Source organism: Fundulus heteroclitus, chromosome 19 (assembly GCF_011125445.2).
Source record: "Fundulus heteroclitus isolate FHET01 chromosome 19, MU-UCD_Fhet_4.1, whole genome shotgun sequence".
Classification (NCBI taxonomy): Eukaryota; Metazoa; Chordata; class Actinopteri; order Cyprinodontiformes; family Fundulidae; genus Fundulus; species Fundulus heteroclitus.
The window spans coordinates 13,905,540-13,930,197 of NC_046379.1; the positions used below are offsets into that span (position 1 = coordinate 13,905,540).

Consider the following 24,658-nt stretch of genomic DNA (forward strand, 5'->3'; position numbering starts at 1 on the left):
TTTTTGTAGGAAATAAATGTGTACATCATCGTAAATCCAAAATAAAAAAGGGTTTTGCTCATTTGTCGTATTAAAAGACGGTCATCCAGTTTGCAAATTATTTTTGAATAATTTAAATTGACAGTTTAACAATAATAACTTTTTGGTCTAGCAATATAAGAATGGTATTTGAGTCAGTTTTTCTTTGAAAACACTTGATGTAATTAGCCAATTTTTAATAACTGAATTCAAAGCAGATTTTAATGCAATTCAGTGATTGAATGTCATTGGATAGATGTTACTATGAAATTAAAGAGAATGTCAAAAGTATGTTTATTAAAAGATTAATACTTTCCGTTGTATTCAACCTATTTAAGTGTAGGATTGTAACTTTTCTGGAATAAATTTGCCCTAATTAAAAACTAAAATCTTCCATCTGCATCAGCCACTTGTGCTGGTGGAACAAATTTTTCTTCAAATGCAGTTGGGAGGCCACCCAAAATCAGTACAGGGGCCACAAATGGACCCCGGGCTGCACTTTGGACACGCCTGTTGTAGAGCCTCTGCAATAACTGTAAATGTGGAGGCATTTCTTAGCAGAGGCCCCCCACCGCTGCTTGTGTTTTTCTTCTCTTCTTTTGCTTTTTTTGCAGCTGATTTGGGGCTGCAGTCTCTAAGCAGATGGTGTTTAGACACATGCCAATGACAGTGTGAAAGAGTGAGGAAACTCAAGCAAATGAGATCAAATTTCTTTGTAGATATCCAACACAAAAACAACATTTAGGCTCCATTAGCAGAGCAAGGACTTTCTGAAACAGATCTGGTGCTCTACCCACCTTCCTTTGGGTGTTATTTGGGGGAATTAGAATACGGTCGGTTTTATTTTTCTGATGTACTGCCCTAGCTGTTTTTTGACATGTAACAAAGAAGCTACTCCTCACTGCAGTAACGGAGAAATATACTCTTTGCATAAAGTAACCAGTTTTAGCTTTTATTATAATATTTAATTTAATATTTTTTTAAAATGAGCATAATAACTGCTTTTGCACAAAAATTTATGATTTATATACAACTTCATTTTGTCAGTATACCAATTTACAGTGGTGTAAAAAGTATTTGCACTTCCAAAGAAATGTTCTCCTGTACACTATAAAAAAATGGCACCTAAAAAAGAAGGCTTCTATTATTCCAGGCACAAAGCTGTTTTTAAGCTCATTTTAAGTTTGGGGATAAGCACAAAAGCTTATTTGTTGTACGTTTTAAAAAAAGGTCTCCAAACATCAGTAATGGGTGTGTGTGTACACAATTATCTGGGACAAATGGAGGTTAAAAATGAAACTGGGTTAAATGCCATGGGTATTTGTGCAAACTTAAATTTGAACATCTACTGATCTGAATAGCCAATTTCACCCCAATAGTTTTATAGCATATGAAAATACCCATCAAAGCCCATTTTTTTTTACAGCTAATACCACATTTTCTGATTCAGTCAGAAGAAAGATGTTAAAACAATAAGTTTTAAGAACAAAAAAAAAAAGATATGAGCATTGATAGTCAACGAGAAACTCAACTGGCATCCTATAATGTCTGAAACAGTAATGTGGAGTACCAAGCTTTATACTACTGTCCAGACTTTTTGAATTGAGAAAGTTTCCTGGGGAGGAAGCAAAACGTCTTCAACTACAGAAAACAACTTCAGTTGCTTTGTTTTTTACTTTTTTTGAAATGACCATGACCTGGATGACTGAGAATCTTCACCAGCAGATCCCTTTGGTTCGTCAGAGTGAGATTATTCTCCTTATTAAACTATTGCGCAGGATAGGCTTTTCACAGGTCGCCATTAGTGTCTATATCTTACCTGCTCCTTTATGAAAAAAATTCAATTAAGAGCACTATGCTCAATCAGTGTCTAGAAGGGGTGTGGCGCAAAACTTGCTGTGTATGTCTCTGCACTGCTTTTGATACATTTTTGCAAAGTGAAAACATAGTGGAGTGGGTCTTCTGATCTCTGTGCTCCTACTGCAGGCAGGTATGCAGCTTCATAGTGTGGTTTGCAGCCAGGACGAGGCAAAAGCAGTTTTCTGTGAGACTGACCACAGGGGGGTAAAGGGAATCACGGTTCCCTCAAGTAAGTGGAGAACGAATGGTGCTTCCTCGTGAAGTCGACAATAACAGAAAAATGACGAGAACTTGTTTTTTTGAAAACGAATAAATAGGTGGAGCAGCGGTATGAAAAGTCACTGGTAACAGCGCTGCTTTGACAGAGAGTGTCAGCCTCTTCAGAAAATGAAAGATGGGGTGTGCGTCTTTCTCCTATTGCAACTGCGGTCTGTGGGAGTTTCAGGGAGAGACCCGAGTGAACCTCATGAATGGCATGGATTATTTTTGTTGTCAAGAGTGACCCAAACCTTTGCGATTGCTAAGAGGATCAGGCCGGGCCAATGGGCCAGGTCACTGCCCGTTGTTACCGATTGCCAGTCCACCCCGGTCTATATTATTGACCAACTAAAAGGATAGCTATGTTTTTCTCCTAAAATAAGTATTTTATTCACTCAATATGAAATATTTATGTTCAAAATAAAACATTATTTCTATATATTATACAATAAAATTATATTTTTAACTTTCTTACCCGAGAAGTCATTATGCCTCTAGAAAATAGACTTATGGAGTTGCGATGGCAGATGCTAGTTTATTTTTTCCCTCTTCTTCCATGCACATGCACAACACTGGTGTCATTTCAACTTGTTACCAGAGGGGGCAGATGTCAGCAAAAACCCTGGAACTTGTGCAATACACCTTTAGTTAATTTATGTTTAAGCCTTTTACACAATTTAGCAGGGTTGCCTATTGATGCAGAAGGAGCTGTAGGTGCTGAGCTGTTTTGAAACTAAACTTTTAGAGGACTTTTTGCTTCAGAATGTCACAGAAAAATCAAGAATCCGAAGGCATGATCATTAATATAAAACAAAAAACCCAATCCAGGTGAGTCACAGACCATTTTAACATGAAACGATTTTGACCTATTGATTTTTAATTGTATATTCACTTGGTGTGACATAAAAAAGCACTAATAACTGTCAGCCTTGTACTGTGGAGCAGTTTCAAAAGAAATGCATCCAAACAAATTCAACCGGAAAGACAGATTCAGTTAATGGTTCACTTATCACCAGTAAACATTGGGGCCACGCTACACTGACACAAGTGCACACACAAGTATAGTGACTCACTACTAATTTCCACGCTGCATCTGCAGCTTGCAGGCAATTACCACAAGTGGCAGTGTATAATAGGATATCCAGCCGCCTGCTGTTGAGGGGTAGAGCGCATCCATCAGTAAGCTGATGGAGATTTGAGACCATGAACAGTAGGTGAAATCACTTCAGTGCTTTTCAAAGCTATTCCTGTCTACCTGGAAATGCTGCTTCTTAATCACTGCAATGCACTCACTGTGGATATTGAGCAGATGAAAAGATTTGCACTCAGCCTAGCCTTTGTTGTACCTTAGATGACATGCAAGCTGGCAAAATGCAGTAGGGGCCTTCCAATGCTGTGTCATTCAATCCAGTCTTTGAATGACAAAGCAAACTCTAGCCTCAGAGTTGACTCGACAACAGTGTGCGCCATAAACAATTCCCCATGCATTGCAGTACACTCAGTGCACTTATAGATATCGTACTAGACAGAAATATGCACATGTGAAATATAGCTACATCACGGTAAACTGAACTTGTTCATTCCACGAGTGTTCTGAAATTAATAATAACAGCATCACTTGAGAAATCAGCTTGGGGCGTTACAGTTGCATCTTTTCAAAAGAGACTTTCTTTTGTGATGCAAAAGGAAGTCATTTCCAATTTGTTCTAATTCTATCATGGCCTAAATTGTCCCACTTATATCAAAGGAGTAGGGGTGTAACAAGCTATTCAGCCTACTAAATGAAACGATACACTATGTTGGATGCTTGAGAAAAAGAAAATGTTATGTCTTTGGGAAAATTAAGAATTCAGTGTTCTTGTTTGCACAATCACAGTACTGTAGAATCTCTGAAGTTGAACTTGTATGAATTCTTACAAATGCAAACATGGATTTTCCTCTACGCATAAAGGAAGTAGACATGCATTATGGCTATGGTAAGCGTGTAAGCCAAATTTCTATGGGGTGCTGATTAGGACAGAAAAAATGTTTTTCCTCTCAGACACGGCACTAAAAGCATGTGCACACTACAATAGACACACACTCACAAAACAAATTTTTACTCTCATACACACCAGATTGCTCCAAGTCTCTTACCACCCAGGTTGTTCCAGTATATGCTCCACAGGTGAATGTTACATGCACTCTGAGCCTACAATGTTATCTGAGCCTACAATGTTACTCTTTCCATGCTTTTTTGCATGCTTATTTGCATGCTTTTTTTGCACGCTATAACCTTTGCACAAAACCCAAGGGTGGTTGAGATAGGTCCCCTACCAAAACTATCAAAAATGTTGATATTTTTCCTCTGGTTAAAAATAAATAAATTATTAAATATGTTCTCATTGTGCCTACCACAATTGCTCAAATACATGGATGTCCTATAGAAACTGTGCTCTGTTTATGCTTTGTCAGAGGTGTGGGTGGGAGATTTGAACAAAGTTGTTTTTTGTTTTTGTTTTTTGTTTTTTTTTATCTGTAACAGGGAAACTTTTGACATGCAAACTTTGAAAATACAAATAACCTTTTCAGACAAATTAGGTTTTTATTGAGAGCTTTCATTGTAAGGGATGCATGGATCAAACGCTGTTTTAAAGAATCCGTAATAATATTTGAGAATTTATATGTAGCAGTTGTCTACTTCCAACACATATGCCGCAAGAACTTTTTTATCTTGAGGTAGCAAGTATTGGAACAAAGTTCTTTCTGAAACTGACCTTTCATACCACACAAGAACTCAATCATGGAACTCATAGAAAGTCCTCATAGGATCCCCCTTCTACAGCTGGGGTTCCCAAACGTTTCACCCTGTGACCCCCAATATAACAGTGCCAGAGACTGGTGACCCCCTTTAAGCAGGTGATTTTTTTTTTCAGTTTTTTGTTTTGGGAGGGGGTGGGGGGGTGGATTCATGAGAATAAAGTCATAATATTATGAGAATAAAGTTGTGAAATCAAAAAGATAAACTAGTATTTTTACAAGAATGTTTACAAAAAAGCACAGCCTACCCCCTGCGTTAAACTGAGGAATATTGAGCATCTTGTAAAGTTTAACTTTGGTATCAGTTTCGCAAATAAAGAAATTCTAAATCTTTTTAGCACATCAGCACCAAATTCTCTCACTACCCCCCGGGGGGAATCCCCACTTTGGGAATTATAGTTCTACAGCATATTAGTTTTTGGATGATGCACAAAAAAAATAAATAAATAAATAAACGTTCTACACAGGTGATTGGGGTAAAAAAAACTCCCAAACCAGGCCTGCAAGAACAGAATGATGTAATTTCAAGTTTGATGCTGGGAGAGAGAACAAACCTCTCTCTTAAACGTATGTACTGCTTAAAGCTCTAACCTACATATCTGGGGCCCAGTAAGAACTTAGACTGGCACAGTAAATAGGTACCAGGCTCTGATATACATTTGACTTTGAATTTAATGCTGCAAGATGTTACAAAGAGGTATATTGGGAAAACACTAAGCTATTCCTAATTTTGTGTTTTAAAAAAAAACTACATTTTTAGTTAGAAAATTTGACTAATTTTTGGATAAGAAAGCTGTTCCCTAGCTAAACGTAAGTTCAGTTTCAGTTTGGCCCCTATGCATGTAAAACTTGGTGTAAGTTGCAATTTATAGGTGCATCTCCATGTTTGTATCACATTAAACAAGGGTGATACACACCACTGTACAATTTCTATTTAGGAACATGCTCTTTAAATGTCTTTTAATGCAAAGACTAAGGAGAAATGCTATATTATCAGCTTTTCCCGCTAATAATCGTTAGCCTGGTCAGCAGTGCTCAACAACAGCAAATCCCACAGATTTTCTGACTAACTAAAACACACTTTACAGAGGTATAATCATCTCCCAATCCAACCTCCCTCTTCAGACAAGGCAAATCAAACAGCATGAAATTTCTACCACTGTTTCATGACAGCATACATATATTCAGGATGTACTGCTTTTGAAATATGATATATAGTTTACCAGTTCTAAAAAAAGGTAATATTAAGATGATCAATATTTTGGACAGTATTTGATTACAATATGCATATCAGAAATAGTAAAGCGAAAATAACATTTTACATCAAAGTAAAAAGATTAATCTGGTGCCACAAAGCTAAAACACACCAACTGAAAACAAAAGATGGCTGAAGCACAGTGGTCATCAACTTTTATTTAAGATGTACCCATAAATTGCCTTGTGTGCAGTTGGACATTTCCAATGTTGTTTGAAGCCAGACAAAGCACAACCTGTGAGAAGCTTCTAAAAATGAAATTTTAATTTTTAACTTGTTTAACCATCAACTGATTTGAGAAAAAACACTCTAATTTTAGTTGAAGGTATGATGGTATGATGCCAATTATTTTTTTGAGGTGTGCAAAAAGAAAAAAAGAAAAAAGTTGGAAACATTCTGTTTTGGAAATGACTGAAGGAGATATGATGTCATTATTATTGGATTGGTTTTTGTTTGTACATCATAATTTTACTGGATTAGTAAATTTCCAGTGATGTGGAGGAATAATGTGTTATATAACAAAAGGGGGTGATTACTGGTTTGTATGACATTAAGGTGGCTTTTTTTCCTTAATAATGACATTATCGTTTGAAAACTGCTTCTCACATTTAGTCTATCTTTGTCAGGTATTAGAGCTTGTTTGATGGGGGATCCAAAACACCACGGTGTGACAAAAAGCAAAAACAAGAAATTTAAAAAGGGAGCAAATACATTTACACAGCGCTGTAATTTATTAACCGAGACCTGGTGAAATCCCCTTGAGGTGCTCATGGACAGCAACATGAGGGGTTCAAAGTACAAAGATGTCTCAAGAAACATGGATGGCCAAAGCTACGAGTGGAACAGTCTTGCAATATCTTCTTACTTCAAAAGTAAGAGTGAAACACAAAGAGATGAGCCTGCAGGAACTGCCTGCTACTCAACAAGGCAGAGGTTTGGGATTTTTTAAAACTAGAAAAATGGAAAACAGACATAGAGCCTATCAGCCAGCTGGGTCGTCAGAAGACAGACAAAAAATAATACAACGCACTGATTGAAAAAAAGGCAAACCATTTGCTTCCTCGTTGCAGTACTCTCCATTGAATATGGAATGTGTTGTTTTTTTTTAACAACATGCTTTATTGTTGATTTCTGAATTTCCTATGCAAAAGATCAGGGTAGTGAGTTTTCTGAGGTTACATCATGAAAGGTAACAACCCTGGTGTGTACTGCAATCATGGTGTGAGCAACATACCCAATTGAGTTATTCATTTTCCCCACTTGCCCTTATCAAAAATACTTCCATTTTGATAGGTTGTCATTATAATGTACTATTTCACCTTCAGGTCAAATCTATGCTGTTTAAAAGATTGATATTGAAAGAAGGATTGTTTTTTGTAGGGCTCATGTATACGGTTTCACCAGAGAGTATTCAAGTATCTCTAGTTTTTCTTTGTAAATTGATTAATTATCAACAAAATAGCTGATCCAGTGGTTAGGACATTTAAAAAAATCTGTCCTAAATAAGATGGACAACACTGCGCTACAAATATGCAGTATTTACCACAATGAAATTGGAATGGGTAACATATTACATGAAGGACACTAGCCAGAAGGAAATTATGTCCTAAGTTTTTTTTTTTTTTGTCTGATTTTAAGTCTCTTTACAGCACTGAACATGAGTTGTGGAGGTTTTTCAATTCTTGCAGGTTGTTCGACAACATCCTGTTAGCCAGATCCATATTGATAGGATCTCAGTGCTCTTAAATGCAATGCACACTTACAGTGCTGCAACCTGCATTGTCAATTTGTGTATGTCACAGTTGGTACCTTTTACATACATTGCAAGCATTGTGCATGAAGTGTTTTAAGACAGAACATATTACTTTTCAATTCATTCCAATAGCTACCTTTGTCTTTTTAGAGTTTTATGTAAGTATTTATGATAGCATGGTTTATATTGTGTCAGTTTCAAACATCTTTTTATGTTGATCTCTGCTCAATGTAAAAGACGAACAAACGCTGGTAGTGTTCTTTTTTTCATTCATTACATAATGGCGATCTCCAAGTATTATCACTAGTAATTTTGTGCCAACGTGTGCCTATATAGAGTAAAACTGCATTATTTTCCTTTCTGTGTTTTTCACAGGGTCTCAGATAATGTGTTGTCACTCAACTCACAGCAGAATATTTGTAATCATGAGGCATCAACTGCACCAGGCCCTGGAATATGAACATGCAAATTATCCAAGGCAATAGTCCCCGTTTTCTAACTCTGACTCCCCAGATTCATATTCAGGCTGGAACAAATCAGGCTAGATGTCATTTGAAGCCATTTCTGCCAGTTTGCCTACAGAATTTACTGACTTTGTGAAATTAACGCTTGTAAAAAATGCAGACTGACTGACAGCTTGCAGTATGATGCAAAAAGTGTGTTTACACTCGGTGCATTTTGTACGTCACTTCTGAGCTTCCAGTTCAGTTGATAATGGCCACGCTTGTATGTATCTGATACTCTTTCCATCACTATGCAGGTGTTACTCTTCTTTATCTACTACTAAAATGGAAGGATGCATACTTTATATAAACAAATGTATTTTCTTGATAAACTGAAAGCTTGGATAGTGCTGAGGTTTCCAAATGTTTACAAAAAAATAGGTAATTGTTTTTGGGTCCCGGTTTCACTATAAGCTCAGTGAACAGTGATTTTAGAATATACAGTCAGACTGGTGCAGTTTGAAAACAACCTTTTTTCATATAAAACAATTAGAAAAGATAAAAAAAAAACATCCCATCAAAATGTATGCTGTATTTAAAACATAAAACCATTACAACCTCTGTTACAACTTGAATGGAATTACTGTAACTCTCTCTATGCTGGTGCTAGTCAGTCTTCTTTGTCTTGTCTTCAGCTGGGGCAAAATACAGAGAGTTATCTCCCCCTTCTCAGTAAACTCAAATAATCCAACCAATGGGCCTTTGAGGTTCCGACTCATTTCCCCTTTCAGAATCCTTAGGATTTTGAGGACTTTTACAATTGTACAGTACAGACAGGTAGCAACATTTATGGAGGGAAATGCCTCTCCACAGATTTTCTTAAGAGTTTATGATTTAAAACAAGCTTCTTCCAGAAAAAAATTCTCATATATGTTTTTTTGGAAAAGCTGACGTATAATAGCCTTTAAATGAAGTTGTTTTTCAACACCACAATTCAGTTTTTCTCATGCTTAATTTCAATCTAGTGTTATGTAATTTGTCCGCACTCGTGCGTTTTGCTCTTTCTCATTTCTAATATGTTCTAATAAATGTAATTCATTTTTATGTTAATCACTTTGTGTCATGCTTGATGTTTTTAATGTGCTTCATAAAAATTTAAAAAAAACGTGGCTCAGTTTAATAAATCCTGCAAAGAGTCGCCTTTAACTGAGACATATGTGGGCAACACGGCACTAACAGCAACTGGGCCTGAACACACTGAGACCCACCCACATGGAAGGATCTGTGGCCACTATTAGCACAAAGTCGAAAGATTTATGTGGTCAAAACATACATGCACACAAAGACTCCTTTACACACACACACACACACACACTTGGCTCTCATATATCATTAGATTCATGAAGCGGAAGCCCCATCAGTCCCCTGCGCTCCCTCTACAGCCCTCTGCTGAAGCCAAACTAAAGCAGATGTGCAGGGACACCTTTCAGTGAATGAAGAGGAATTAATGGACAAATAGACAAAAGGGAGAGAAGATGAGTACGTGAATAAGTAATCCAATATAGAAGAAAGCGTAAAAGTGAAGGTGCGAGGGAGACAACAAAACTGAAATTCGGAGAAGGGGAAGCAACAAATCTGTTTTGTGTTGCTGTGAATGAATAGGAAAAGACCTTGCCGAATGTTTGAGCACTTACTTTTAGAACGGCCCAGTCCCCATTTGTGTTGACAAGTATGTTATCCCTAACAAAAGTAATTATAGCCATTGAATTTCTTTTTTTTTATTTTTTTTTGACAAGTTACAACCACAAATTTCAATGTGTTTAACTGGGATTTTTATGTGATAGATCAGCCCTAAAAGTGCAAAATTGGAGACACGCCTGAAAACATTTGCATCTGTAATTGCAGTGAAAGGTGGTTTTAAAAGCAAATGCGATCTAGACTTTTGAGATTTTAATTTGAAAAGAATTTTGAAATCCGTGTTTGATTTTCCTTCCATTTCACAATTATGTACAATTGAGTCGGTCGTTCACATAAAATCACACTAAACGCCCTGAGATCTGTGGTTGGGATTTGACAAAATGCTAAATGACTGAGTAGTAAATGTACTTTTGTGAGGCACTGTAATTTCAGTTTTCTGTCAGCTGTGCATCCTCAGATACATCAAAACAGCTTCCTCTCGCCACTTTTCGCTGGCAAAGTCCAGGCAAGCTCTTTTGTTTATATGAGAGCGTACGTCTGCGGAAGCTTTTACAGCTTTGGAAATCAGCCGGAAAAAAAAAAAGCAATCTTAGGTGTTTTAGTCTTTCATATGTTCACCCCAAGTGGTATCTTTTAATTAGGCTGTCTTCTTTTTAGAGGAACAAAAAGAGGAGAATTGTGAGTTAAAAAAAAAACTCCTTCATATGAATCATCTTCTTTTAAGTGAAAGTGTGAGTACTTGCCTGATTAGGCAGAGGAAGCTCATATGTGACAAAAGATCAGGACTTGCAGTAGCTAGCGGCACGTGTCCACAGACAAGTTAACTTTTCCATTAGATACAGTGCCTTGCAAAAGTTTTCATACCCTTTTAACACTTTCTTACAGACACAAATTTCTATTAATCTTAGTGGAGTTTTATGTGAAAGACCAAAACAAAGTGTTGAATATTTTCCGATGACTCTGAACAACTTAGCTTTCCATGGAGGAAAGCCATCCACACAGCATGATGCTGCCACCACCATGTTTGAACATAGGTAGAGTATGCTCAGGGTAGTTTACAGTGAGAGTTTACAATCACACTTATCCTTTTACATGTAGCCCCAAATTTAATTAATTCTGATCTTATCTTATCTGACAGGAGTATTTTTTACGCATGTTTGCTGTGTTCCCAACCTGTGACCTTGTAACTGTCTTTCTTTATTTTTTCTTGATTGTCTTGAGCCCACCCTCCAGTGAAAGCCAGACTACTAGAATCCACAACTCATTGTTGTCCTATTAACAGACATTGATGAAAAGCTGTTGGACCATTGATGTCTAAAAAATAAAAACATCTGTATTATTGAATAGGTCAAGAGTACAGCATTGGGGTGTGTTGGGGTAAAGCTCTGAGCCACTTGGGTGAAGAAGCAGGAACTCCAAGGAGCTTCCAAAGAATTGCAATGAATATAGTCCTCTATTTTTAGTACCTCTGTGATTATGATGTCTGACTATGTGAGCGCTGCCAGCAAGCACTTTGTCACTCACGGTGCGTACTGAGTGCCGTGCATTTGCTGTGGATTCGGCAGAACTGTGCTGAAGAAAGGCAATCTGTCCAACTACCTTCTTATGTCAGCCAATCACGGGAATTGAGACATCAACGCAACTGGTCTGAATATTTACCAAAACAATTCATCACTGTTACAGCTGATATCGACGACGAGATCTTAGATTTCAGTGTTCTCTAACAGCAACTGTTCCCCGTCAGTTCAACACAGATCTCGATGTAATTGGTGCGTATGCTCTTGAAAGTCTTCCCTGCAAGTCGTTACGTAACGCATCACCTCAAATTTCTGTAGTTTTGTATCTGTTAAGCTGCAAGGAGCAACCGCTTTCATTCACGACTGCCGGCACTGGTCACGCTGCTCTGTCAGACAGTCAGTGAAGCTCATCCACCCACGGTAACTCCTGTCAGCACAGCACTTACTGTATTACGTGACTGTTTACTAAAAAGATGCGTTAAGTGGATTAAAGATGATGTATAATTAATTGTAGAAGTTAGTACAAGACAACAGGGAGTTCTTTGGTATTAAAATCCCCCTCATGCCAGCTTTTTTTTTCTAGGGAAATAAGGGCAACTTTAAAGGTTAGTTGTAGATAAATGTCATGTGCATGCAAAACAATAATAATAATAATAATAAATAATAACATATGGTGTCTACGATTGTAACTCATGGCTGTTGCATCGTCCAAATGCCCTACACAATAACCAAACATCCTGCAGCCAGATTTAATACACAACAGTTTCTCTGTCATACATGCTGTACATATTATTATTATTATCATTATTATTTACAGTAACATTATTTAGTGTGTGCTGCAAGATTAGAGGGGGAGAAAGTAGAAGGGGGCTGAGGGGGGGATTTACCTTCTTCAGAGCTGACATCCTGGGCGGATCCTCCTCCTGCAAAAGTGCGCTCACATGTTGAGGTCCCAAGCCAAGTTGGATGGGTGCGCAAATCTCAACTCAGCCCGGTGCTGACGGTGAGCCATGAGGCACCTGCTTGGTATTCTCATCTCGCTTCCATCCCGTCCTACAGCGAGGCTTGATGTGCGCACGCCCCAAGTCGCTGTTGTTACAGGAGTCCAACGCACGGGGAGCTCTAGTCTGATATATCACTTTCAGTGGGGGAAACGTTGCCCGTTTAAATCAACCAGGAATTTTAAGCAAGTTTGATTGTTTTGGCTGCAGTGACCCACTAGAAAAAAAATGCTTTGGGTTATTCTTAAAAGCCTTAGATTCGAGATTAATTCGTCCTACATATAATTGACTTTCTTTACATTATTACATATTTTTTATATAAACGATATTGCCATAGGTGTGTTCATGAAGTGATCCTTTTGTTATATTAACCTTCTCTACCTCATGGTATTGTATTAAACAAGTACCATTCTTAGGCCGTTTTGAAGAGTGGCTATAATTGGTCTGTTGTCTCTTTTGACATTGGCTAAGAAGGAAGCTATCTATCCTGAAAAGCAAATGAACCTCAAATCGGTATGAAAGTGAACGAAGTTTGGCGCAGTGGGTGGGGAGACTCTCGTTGAAATGTTTGAGCGGTGAGTGTCAGCGAGGAGGAAGCGGGTTTCAAGCGTTAGTCTGGTTAATGCTTTGCTGAATAAGCTGTTGGATAATTATTAGGTCTGATTTTAGCTTGTAAATATATCATGTACCTGTGAGAACATGTGCGGGGCAGCTAGAGTGAGGCTAGGAGAAACTAGCATAGCTAGCTTGGTGGGCTGTTTAGCCCTATGGTAAGATACCTTTCTTCCTCGCTTCGAGACGGTTGGAAATGTTCACATGGCACACAGAAAGGAAGGTGAGCTGATAACTGTTTTGTTACATTACCGATCCATAACTATATCTCGCTAATGCAATGGGCTGGTTTATTATCGTGCTAAGTTGCTAACTAGCCATGTTGTAAACAAATGCACGTGTTACACACTGAGATATAGCACAGTGGTGTTACACTGTCAGGCTTTCCTCCTTCCGTCCCATTTTACTCTACGTAGCTAAATACAGTTTAATGGCTTTGATTAACAGTTCACTTATGTTTTCTAGTTTGCATATACTTTTTTTGTCTAGGCTCACATTGTAGTTGTTGTTTAGGTATTGCAAATAAACGAGAATAATGTTTTCTCTCGGTAAATGGGACAGAATTGAGGTGAGGATGTGGTCTTGCAAATGTATTCATACGCCTTGAACTTTACACGTGTAGTTACTGCAGTCTTTTGAATTCCACGTGATAGAGCAACAAAAAGTAGTGTATGATAACGAAGTGGGAGGAAATAGATAACAGGTTTCCAAATGCTTTACAAATAAAAAGCTTAAACGTTTCCAACCTCCTAAATCTTTGTAGAACCAGCTTTTTTTTGCTGCACAACGTCTTTAAAAGTGTATTCTGCCAGTTTTATGTTTGTTTCAAGTATCTCAAGGTCAGTCAAGCTGGATGGGACAGTAGTTTTCAATGGGATTTAGCCAAGTTTTTTTTTTTTTTTTTTTTAGTTTTTTTTGCATGGCAGTTTTAACATTCGATAAACCATCTTGTAGCTCTTGCTCTATGTTTAGGGAAGCTCTCCAGCCCCGTCTCAAGTCTTTTCTTCCAGGATTTCCCTGTATTTGGTTTCATCTGTCGTGCAGTCAACTTTGACAAACTTCTTTGTCTCCACTAAAGGAAACTCTCCTTACTGCATGATGTTTTCAGTGTGTACAGTGTTAATGTATGCAGCTAGTTTTCTACCGCTTATTATTTTGGCTCATTGCAACTGCAAGAATAGTTTTTCCATTATCAGATTCTCCCACCTGAGCTGTGAAGACCTTTCATTCTTCTCATTGGTCAGCGTTCAGAACAGCTGTAGTTTTTCTGAGGCATGCCACTCTTTTCAGATATCCAGCCATCCATCAACTATACCCACTGTTCCATGCAGGGATCTTTTCAGATATACGTTATTTAAATAAAAAAATCTGAAAACATGTATTTCTTTCTGATTAACTGTTTTATTATATATTTGTGTTGCTCTATCAGATGTCATCTCTTTAAAACAAATTTAAGTTTGTGGCTGAAGCATACAATACTATGAGCAAGTTCAAGACGTTTGAATACTTTTTGCAAGGCTCTATACAGTACATGTTTTAGTTTTGCCAGATTTTGTTCAGTTAAATTGAATCTTTAATTGTCATGTGACACAGCAGTTGTTTTCAAGTTGCAGCAATGCTTGTAAATAGAATCTTAATCTAGGAGAGACTGTGGCTGTAAGGCCCTTTTTGCTCTCAAAGTAATGACAAGATGTGATTTGGAGGAAAACATTACAATTCAGGAGATGTTGCTGTTTTTGTCTTGTTTCTGCAGTATTTAAATCAAAAGTTCTGCAGAAGCTCTATCCTGCAATAACCACTCCGGGGAAGGAACAAAACCTACCAGCCATCGCAGGGGAGCAGGCCACAACAGCTGGTGTGAAAAGAAAATCATTTAAAAAAGATGGTGCATTTGGTAAGCTCACATCAACACTGTAAACATAACATGTTGCCGCATCCTGGCTCTATTTTATATTGTATATATATTTTTTTATTATTATTTGCTACTTTTGTTACAGGAGACGCAGGGAAGCCACAAAATGCTGCCGGTACATGCCGGCGGATGTACACCGTCCTACCTCCTCCGCCAGGCTATAATGTACATTCAGAGAAATCTGTCACACTTCCCGAGCTTGAAAGCATAAACAGTGCCGAAGATCCTGCTGGTAAGACAGCCGTAGTCTTTACGTTTATGGACCTCTCTATGCACCATTTGGCTTGCACAGATTTATGATCCGGGGTTTCTCAAGGTTGGCTCTCCCGAGCGTTGAAGTCATTCATTCTGATTACAGCTCTAATGCAGGGAAGTAGTCTGGGAACATTAATTATGCTTTTTCCTAAACTGAGATTAACTTTATGGCAGTGCAGCTGGTGGTTGATCTTGGGTGAATATATTTGTATATCACTTTTATATGGCTGTAAATCTTTTTTTGATGAGACTTATGTCTAAAATAGCATGATGATATACTGTGGAGGTAATCCACTGCAAGTCTGCTTCCATTTTAAGGGAAGAGGAAGAATATCAACCATCCAGAAAAATGCCTTAAGAGTTAAAATGTAATCGGTATTTGATCCCTCAAAAATTAGGCCGAACTTTAGCGCCCACAGATCGATTATCTGCCCGTATGGCAAGGGTACGACCTGTGTCGAACAGTTTTTGTTGTTCCAGCCTCTTCACCACATTGGTAAGACCAACGATGTATCAAAGGAGATGCGGAACACGATGCAGTAGTGCAGGTGCACCTGAATAAATTAGAATGTCTTTGAGAAGTGAATTGTTTCAGGAATTTAGTTCAAAAAGTTTAGCTCATATAGATTCAAATAGATGTACATAGAGTGATATGGACTACACAATCCTGGCTGCTGACTTGACAGTTGTCCAGCAGACACTCCTTGACACCCTTCACCAGCAGTGTAAGCCACAAAAGTTGTTGTTAAAGAAGCTGACTGTTCACAACGTGTTGTTTTCAAGCATATTAATGGAAATTTGAATAGATGGGAGAAAAGAAAAAAAAAAAGGTGAAAGGAACAAGACTTCCTTCAGTCTGATGTCTCTGAACAGCACGGACAATATTAGTTTATAAAAGACAGTTTTTACATCCAAATCCTTTTGTTTATCTAGGTCACCCATACATAATTGATAATAATAAATCTTTTAGGTGCAGCCTAGTTCCAAGTTTTTAACTAATCCAGGTTTTAAACCAATGACGCACAAACTAAGGGGGTGGGGGGACCAAAGCACAGCACCACAATTACTGGCACCAAAAAAAAAACAAAAGAAAATCTAGAAATCTTGAAATTTGTTAAAGTTTGGAAAAAAATCCAGCTGGTAATTTGAGTAAATGTATACGATTGAAATAATAATTTTGAAAAAAAAAATCAGTGCTGCCACAATTATGAGCATTCCTAACAGTTCATAACTGAAGCATTGCTGAAACAGCAATTTCCCTCTGGGATTATTAAAGTATATCTGATCTGATCTGATTATTTCAACTTTACTGGTTTAATCAGAGTGTCTTGGATTTTTATGTAGGTAAGTCTTGTCCTTCTGTTGCTGTTGGATATGTGAAGTTTCTCTCAGCTGCTCTTCAAAATAGGAGGGACAGGAGAACATGGCAGTAATGTAACATATTGTCATATGTCTACAAATGGCTACAAATGATAGAAATAGTTATTCACCTAAACAGGCCCCTATCGTCTCTCAGAGCAATAGTTAAAGTTAGTATAACAACCAAGCTCACTTTTAGAAACTGCAGCAATGAACCTGCAAGCCTTTGCACTCTTCTTTACCATGGTTATCAGGAATAGTGGGAGAACCATAAATCAGACTAGACCAAGTGTGTATAATCCATATTAAATTAAACGTATGCTTTGTGATAGTATTTGCAGGCAACAGGAAAGCAAAAAACAGCTGTAGCCTTGCTACATCTTTGGCGGAAAATAATTAGAAATCAAAGCTGGGGGAGATTCAGAAGTGGTGGGGTTTTTAATCTGCTGTGAACTGGAGAAACAAAACATCCAAAAAAGATAGCAAAAGGGAGAGTTTGCAAGTCTTAAAAAAGAATTGGGTTGTTTATGCCTGGAAATTGAAGTGAGAGACTTTGAATATCCCATTTTTAAGCTAAAATGAGGAGCAATATCTGCAAAATTTGCTCTACATGCTTGCACGGCCACTGTTTTGGCTGCCAGCTGGTCCTCCACTCGCTGATGTTTATGCGTCAGAATTTAATGAGAGCCGGTTTCCCCGTCTTCTTAGCGCTTCTAGTTAAGGCGAGCAGCAGAGATGTAATGAAGCGTGGACTTGCCTAGAACAACGAATTGCAGTTTTTCAAGCGGGTTTTGGCTTGCATTACACTTTTGGTCAACCCTGATTAAAGTAAAATTATATTGCATCCAAAAGTAGAGATTCCCCCCCTGTGATGATCAAAGGCTGACGTGGGCTTATTTTAGTTCCAGATACTGTTGGAGCTTTCTTTGATTTAAGTTGTCTGATGAAAAGCATCTTCTCTGACCGGGTTGATAAAGGAGGAGGGCAGTTTTTCCCCTTGTTTTTCATCCATTATTAAAATAAAATCACCATTAAATATTGGGGTTATAGCAAATAAATACTATGAATTAAAAAAAAACAAGCTTAAAACTTTACTTAAATTAAACAAATTTGCAGGAGCTGCAAGACTTTTTTTTCTTGAAACGAGAGCAATATAATGATGTTCTAATGTTAGCCTCAGCTGCTCTTTTTTTATTTCAAGCAGCCATTGCTAAACTAAAGAACAATTAATTCAACCATCATGGAAGCTGTAATTTTATTAATCATGAAAATCTGAGAGTGCATCATCTGATTCTGTTGATTAGAATCAGCTCTTGAGAAAGGATATACAATCAGAGGAATAAGCAGTTGAGTTGATTATGACAGCAGTCCCGCAGCTTTTGAATCAATAGTTTCAAACATGCCTGTTTTAGCGTTGATTCAGCTTCATCCCTAATATGCAGTTCACCCGTTATATTGACGGCATCAGCAAACTTCCATTGAGACCGATTATTCTTTAATTACAGGTAAAAGTGAAACTAGTTTGAGCTAATGAACAATTTATCCTTGTTGCTAACAGAGGAAAGTGCCCATAGTGAAGAGGAAGATGAAGAAAAAGAGTCAGAAGACCAAAAAAGGAGAAGAAGAAAGAGGAAGAAGAAGAAGCAAGCCCCATGTCTGGACTCCGGGAAAGATGGAGCGCCAGTACGCGACGGGTCAGGTCAGAGTCAGGTGCCAGTGGACGAGAGAGGCGAGCATATTAGCAAGAACAGGAAGAGAAAGCTGAAGAAGAAGAGGCACAAGGAAAAGTTGCTGTCCTTGGGTCTGATGCCCCGCGCTGCTGCACTGGAGTTCACCTACAGTAAAGATGGAGAGGAGGGAGTAAAGGAGGAGAAAGATGACGAGACAAAGGTTACGGAGCTGTCGGAGTTCCTGTGGACAACACTGGAAATCTATATGTCAGATGGTAAGTACTGGCACCTGCACCACTAACCATTGTCGATAATGACCACGCTGTCGGCAGTCAGGCCTGTACTCATAACCAAAGCAGCTCTGGAGACTTATTGTGTATAAACATAATAAATCACTGTTTCTTGAGTGGTAATGTCATTTGTTCTTGTAATTATGCCTGAGAGTGTTTTTTTTTTTATTTACTTAATTTTACGAAATAATTTTAAAATAATAACAGCAATGGTATACACGTCGTGTTAAAGACATACCTGGAGTACCAATAGGCTATGCTATATTAAAAGGTGCATCTAGTGGGGGGGGGGGGGGGTCACAACACAAAAAATCTATGATTCCAGAGGGAAAAGACTGGAATGTCGCTGGTGTTCCCTGAAGCGGACGCGACAGTATGAATGTTGGTGTTCATTGAGGCGGATGCTAAACCTACCGATTGTTCAGATGTAACTGCAGAGTTGATTGATGTCAGTGAATGTACTGAAATTAGGGTCTTAAAGTTGCTGTAGATCGTTGTATTTAATTAATAACGGTTGGTCTTCGATTACCCCGAGCTGTCGCTTTACTGTGAGAGATTGCAGAGGGTCAGGCCTGCTCTGGCATCAATTACAAATTGATTTATAAACTAAGCAAACCGGCATTATGATAGTTCTGCGATACTGCCACTAGATGTCACCACGTCCGTTCATATTTGTTCGTCGCGTCTGAGAAGGGATTATTTTTCGGCTCAAAAAGGACAATCAAAACACTATCTAGATGGAGGTGCAGATCAAACGAGATAGATGGATAGATATAGCATGTTACGTGGCTATATACCCTTAACAGTCAAATCATTCTCATTGATTGTCGTAATCGGTATGCAGGATGAATTCTTTGCATTTTAATTTAACAGTGTCTAGTGCAAGTAAAAGAAGCAAGAAGATTTTTGTGTGTTTCTCAAGATGAACATTTATTTAAGTTCAACATCAAAATGAAGACTTGATTGTAAAGTTAGAAGAAAATCAACAGGATATAGTAATTAACTTAACTAAGAGGTATTTACTATTGAATAACTGATCTAAAGAAACGCAAAACCAAACAAAGATCCTAATGCTAATTCTAACCCAACAAATCATTACTAAAAGCAGGACATTTTATGACTAAGACATTGAATGTTCAAATTATTCACCTGAAAGAAAGGTCTAACATTTATCAATAGTTCAATGGTCTCAAAAAAGTACTTTTGGGCAGAGAAAAAAAGGGAAAGACTGGTCTGAAATCGGTCTGGCGTCGAGTTGGTCAAACAAAAATAGATAACTATTGCATAACTTCTGATGAACACAAACATTTGTTGCTTCCAAATCTGATCTCTAATTTTGAACCCTCGTCTTTTTTTGTTTGATCTTCATTGCCTCCTGTTTTCATCATATATAGAAAGCCCTTCTCACAAGCCTGTCGTCTCAAAAGTACTCTATAAAGAAGAATTGACTGAATAAGCTGTCCTGATATTTCTCTTGTATAAAACACTAAACTTGGTATTGATGCCTTATGTAACAAGCCACTTTTCATTTGCTGTTTTTTTCTTCTTTTTTTTTTCAGCGTCTCCTAATATCATCAAGATCCCTCATCTTTCTGCTACAGTGGACGGCCTTTTAAGGAGTCTGGGTAGCGGCTCTAAGCCGAACTCTGTCCTCAACCAGCTGAACAGTCTTAAAAAATTAATTCAACAGAATGAGGCTGGCGGTGTAGAAAAGGCACTCGTGGAGCTCAACAACAACGCCTATATGTCTGCAGGTAGGTCAAAACTAGGAAAGAGCTTGTAACGGAAACAGGTCAGGGAGAAGCTTTGGTTAAACGATGCTGCTCTGTTGTCGCTGGAGCTTGCCCCGGCACTTCTCAGACCTGTCCCTGCAGGTTAATACTTGCCTCAGTCTGCCCCTGCATGCTTCCCATCCTGTGCGCTCAAACATGAATATTATTGCTCAGCCGACTGTACCTGCCCTTACTTGCCTATTTCAGCTTATACCTGCACTTACATGTCCCTGAGTAGTTAATACTAAAGCTGATCTTGCCCATATTGCACCTTACGGTGGATTTAGCAAACATGTTTGTCTTTGCCTTGAAGCCATCGGCAGTCAAAGCCTTGCTTGCATCCCCAGACACCTGTCTCTAATTTATGTTTGTCATATGGGGGGGGGACTGTGTATTAGGAGTAGGATGAGCATGGATGGTGATTTTGCTAACTTGTAAAAAAAGTATGTGTGCTAGAGCAAGCTTGAAGAAAGTCCAGGCAGAGGATTCAGGTCACTGTCACATGTCGTCTCCTCTCTCTGTCATCAATATGACTCAATGAAAAGGACTGGTTTTTTCTGCTTTGCGAGGAGAATCCTCTCCACCCACCTGTTTTACATCTGCCTCCGAGCTTTTTAAGCCCTCCCCAACCACTGCAGCTGCCATCCTACTGTATGAGGTCACCCTTCTATTCACAGCTATACATGTTTTCCTTTTTAATGCAAGCATAACAACAGATGAATCCGGGCAGAAGATAAGTTTGTCCAACCAATTGAGTTTCATGATCCTTTTGTTCGGCTTGAAAAAGTGTCCAACCCCCTTGAGCCTTTAACATTTGATCACATCACAACAATCTTCAATATGTTTTATCAGCACAAAGTAGAGCGTAGTTGTGAAGTGAAAAGATAATGATACATGGTTTTTACAAAAATGTTTTAACAAGGTGCTGAGGGGATCTGTTTTGGTGGCCTTAGGATTGCGTCTCTGCTATTCGCGGATGACGTGGTCCTATTGGCTTCATCAGGGCGCGATCTACAGCTCTCACTGGAGCGGTTCGCAGCCGAGTGTGAAGCGGCCGGGATGAAAATCAGTGCCTCCAAATCCGAGACCATGGTCTTTAGCGGGAAAAGGGTAGAGTGCCTCCTCCGGGCTGGGGAGGATGTACTGCCCCTAGTGGAGGAGTTTAAGTATCTTGGGGTCTTGTTCACGAATGAGGGGAAGATGGAGCGGGAGATCCACAGGCGGATTGGTGCGGCGTCTGCTGTGAAGCGGGAGCTGTACCGGTCTGAAGTGGTGAAGAGAGAGCTGAGTCGAAAGGCAAAGCTCTCGATTTACCAGTCGATCTACGATCCTACCATCATCTATAGTCATGAGATTTGGGTCATGACCAAAAGAACAAGATCCCGGTGTGTGATGTGCATCTAGACTGATTTTTCTATGCCCAATCTTCTCAACATAGTAGCTCAAGCTCAGTTAAAATTGGATAGAGAGCATATGTAAGCAACAGTTTGAAGTCTTTTCACTGTTTCCCAATAAGATTTAGGTCTGGACTTCTGGACTGACTGTGGCCTAGCTGTCGCTGTCCACTTCAGGCTCCAGTCTTTTCTACTAACAGGTTTCCTTCTTGGATTACCTAGCATTTACTGTAAAAACCAAAGTTATATTCATAGCACTCGCAGATTTAGGTGTATAGTAATGCTTTAGTGTGACCAAGGTGCTGGTATTAAACTTTTGGATTGGCCCAACGAGATTACCAGCTGGAATCTGAGAATCTGTGCAGGCGGGTTACGGATTAGGATGGCGGTGTAAGGAGGGTAGCGAGCTCCAACTTCAAAGATTAGGAGCTCACCACCAAAGAAAGTCATCCCAATACCAGCGGAAACATGCAACAAAAGTAGTTGTGAATAAAAAAATAAGTATAAACAATTAAGTTAGATCTAATTCAGAAGGAATAAAAGGTAAATAGTTTCTACTGAGATTTCGCCTGTCTCATTCCTGTTGGAAAGAACTTCTTGGTTTAAGAAAATTGTTTTAATTTTAAATCTCCTTGGTGTATGAGTAATTTTTGCCTGAACTTTGTCTTCAGTCTCTGTCTATGCTGAAGAGAAGGATCCTCACAGCATGATGCTGCCACACCGTCACTTTGGCGGTAGGTGTTGACATTGAAGTGAAGTGTAGTTTCCTGCCACACGTGGGCGTTCGTGCATGTTGGATAAAACAATTTTGTCTTGTTTCTTTACCACTTTTCATAAAGGTCACATTTACAGAATGTATAAGAGTCCCACCTGAGCTGTGGGTCACTGCTGCTCCTCTAAAGTTACCCTGGACCTCTTGGCTATTTCTCTGAATCTTTCTTGCATGGCCTGTCAGGTCAGGGATAAATTTGCAAGAAATTAAAACGGCAACAGCAAACCCACAACAATGTGGCCCACCACCTAAACTGTGTGCTGTGTTCCTCGTCCTTCTGGCTGTTTGTTCACTAACAAATGTTCTCTCACAAGCCTCTGAACAGATGGATTTACACAGAGATTTAATCTCGCACAGATGGACTCTATTAATTTGGTGACTTCCGAAGGCAATTCGTTGTGCTTTTTATTTAGGGGCATCTAAATTTTATCTTTAAAGAATTTTAAAAACAATTTCTTTCCATTAAACTGTTATGCATTAGCTTTTTTTTGGTCCTGCACATAAAATCCTAATAAATTGTAACGTGACAAACTGTAAAACAGTTTAAGCATTGTAAATATTATTGTTGTAGGGTGGCTGTATGTAATCTATATAATCCGTAATCACAGGACATGCAGTGTAAATGCTTTGCAAATTTATCAAATTTAGGCTGAAACTAAATTGCACAAAGATAAGAAATCTGAAACTTTCACAAGCATTAAACATTATAAATATACAGTAGATGTGCATGTGCACTAAATGTTTAAAACATGAAGGTAGGTAGCAACGGGTGATTTGTAGAAACTCTCCGTAGGAGTGAGGAAATGGACATTTTAAATTGCCGCTTCATTTATCTTTCTTGTTCTGATTTACTAAAATGGTCAACTGTAGGATTTATTCAGCATTTCAAACACCAGCCCCCTTAACCAAGCAGCAACCTGTGCTTTGGTGTAACCCAGATTCACCGGCATGCAGGAGCTAATCCAGGAGATGCGTGCTTTTAAAGCTCTTCTCATTCCGTCTACCCCCCAGCGATGGCAATTAATCGACTTCAAGACCAGATTTAAAGCAGATTTCCTGTTTTAACTCACCCTGAGAGTCTTTCCATGAATTACACTAGCTCGGCAACACAAGCTTGTGCCGTTTTGTTTTTAAATTCCTGCACAGGTTGAACTTGAGCTCTTAACTTTTTATGAGAATGAATTAAAAAAACGATTCCATATCATTTGGATGGAGGATGTCTGTGAATAAATGTGTGGGAAGCAGATTTCAATATGATGTGCTGACAAGTCTTTGGGTGGTAGAAACCATGATTGTTCATGTGGTATTGTGCTGTCAGCAGTATCTGAGTGTTACGCTCTGTTTTTTTGTGTTTCAGAGGAAATCGACGCTGTTGTTTCCCTGTTCAAATACTGGATCACAGAGATTCTTCCCTTGCAGAGCGACAAAGCAACAAGACTTTCTACAACACAGCAATAACACCGTCTGAGACAAGAAAAAACGGAGACTCTTTCGAAGGAATATGTGTGCTTCTTTGGAAAAATGTTCGGCTTTGTCTGTTTTTTAATAAAAAAAAAGTATGCTGTTTGAGGTGTTTCTTTCCTTAGTTTTGCAAACAGGACAAATCAAGTTTTTTTTTTTTCGTCCTCCACTGTCAGTTATCTTGACGTTGACAAAATCCTCTAATGCAACCGACTTATTTTTATGTAGTTGTAATTTGGTTAAACTATTTAATCCTGTCTGGAAAATTAATGTCATCTTATAATTTATATTAGCTCCACACTGTCTGAAAATTCAGATTTTTTTTATTTTTATTTTTGCTGTTTGAGGAAAAATGCTGTGAAACCTTAAAAGTTGGCTTTGATAAAGACATTGGGTGTGCTCCCTTTTTGCATATGTAATGGAACACCTTTTCAACGCTCAGCCAGCAGATGTACCAGGCCCTGCTAAGGCCCAAAAATATGGAAGACAGCAGGTAGATTGTCCACAACGCATATAGCTTATACCAACATAGGCTTGTCTTCATACCAACAAACAATAT

General features: G+C 38.5%; 2 protein-coding genes across 2 annotated transcripts in view; one reads left to right on the forward strand and one right to left on the reverse strand.

The window, feature by feature from the left end:
- dlgap2a (discs, large (Drosophila) homolog-associated protein 2a) overlaps positions 1-12,655 on the reverse strand; it is a 281,858-nt gene extending 269,203 nt beyond the window's left edge. Inside the window, exon 1 of the mRNA XM_036150388.1 lies at positions 12,489-12,655. Within this exon, the coding sequence (XP_036006281.1) occupies positions 12,489-12,506 (18 nt within the window). The 5' untranslated portion in view covers positions 12,507-12,655. The remainder of the gene's footprint in view (positions 1-12,488) is intronic.
- A 498-nt stretch (positions 12,656-13,153) lies between these two features.
- On the forward strand, positions 13,154-24,111 carry LOC118566963 (glutamate-rich protein 1-like). Its single transcript, XM_036150806.1, has 6 exons — positions 13,154-13,437; positions 14,968-15,108; positions 15,212-15,358; positions 18,299-18,685; positions 20,260-20,454; positions 23,996-24,111. The coding sequence occupies exons 1-6, from the start codon at positions 13,419-13,421 to the stop codon at positions 24,094-24,096; spliced, it is 990 nt and encodes a 329-aa protein (XP_036006699.1). The 5' UTR covers positions 13,154-13,418; the 3' UTR covers positions 24,097-24,111.
- The last annotated feature ends 547 nt before the right edge of the window (positions 24,112-24,658 follow it).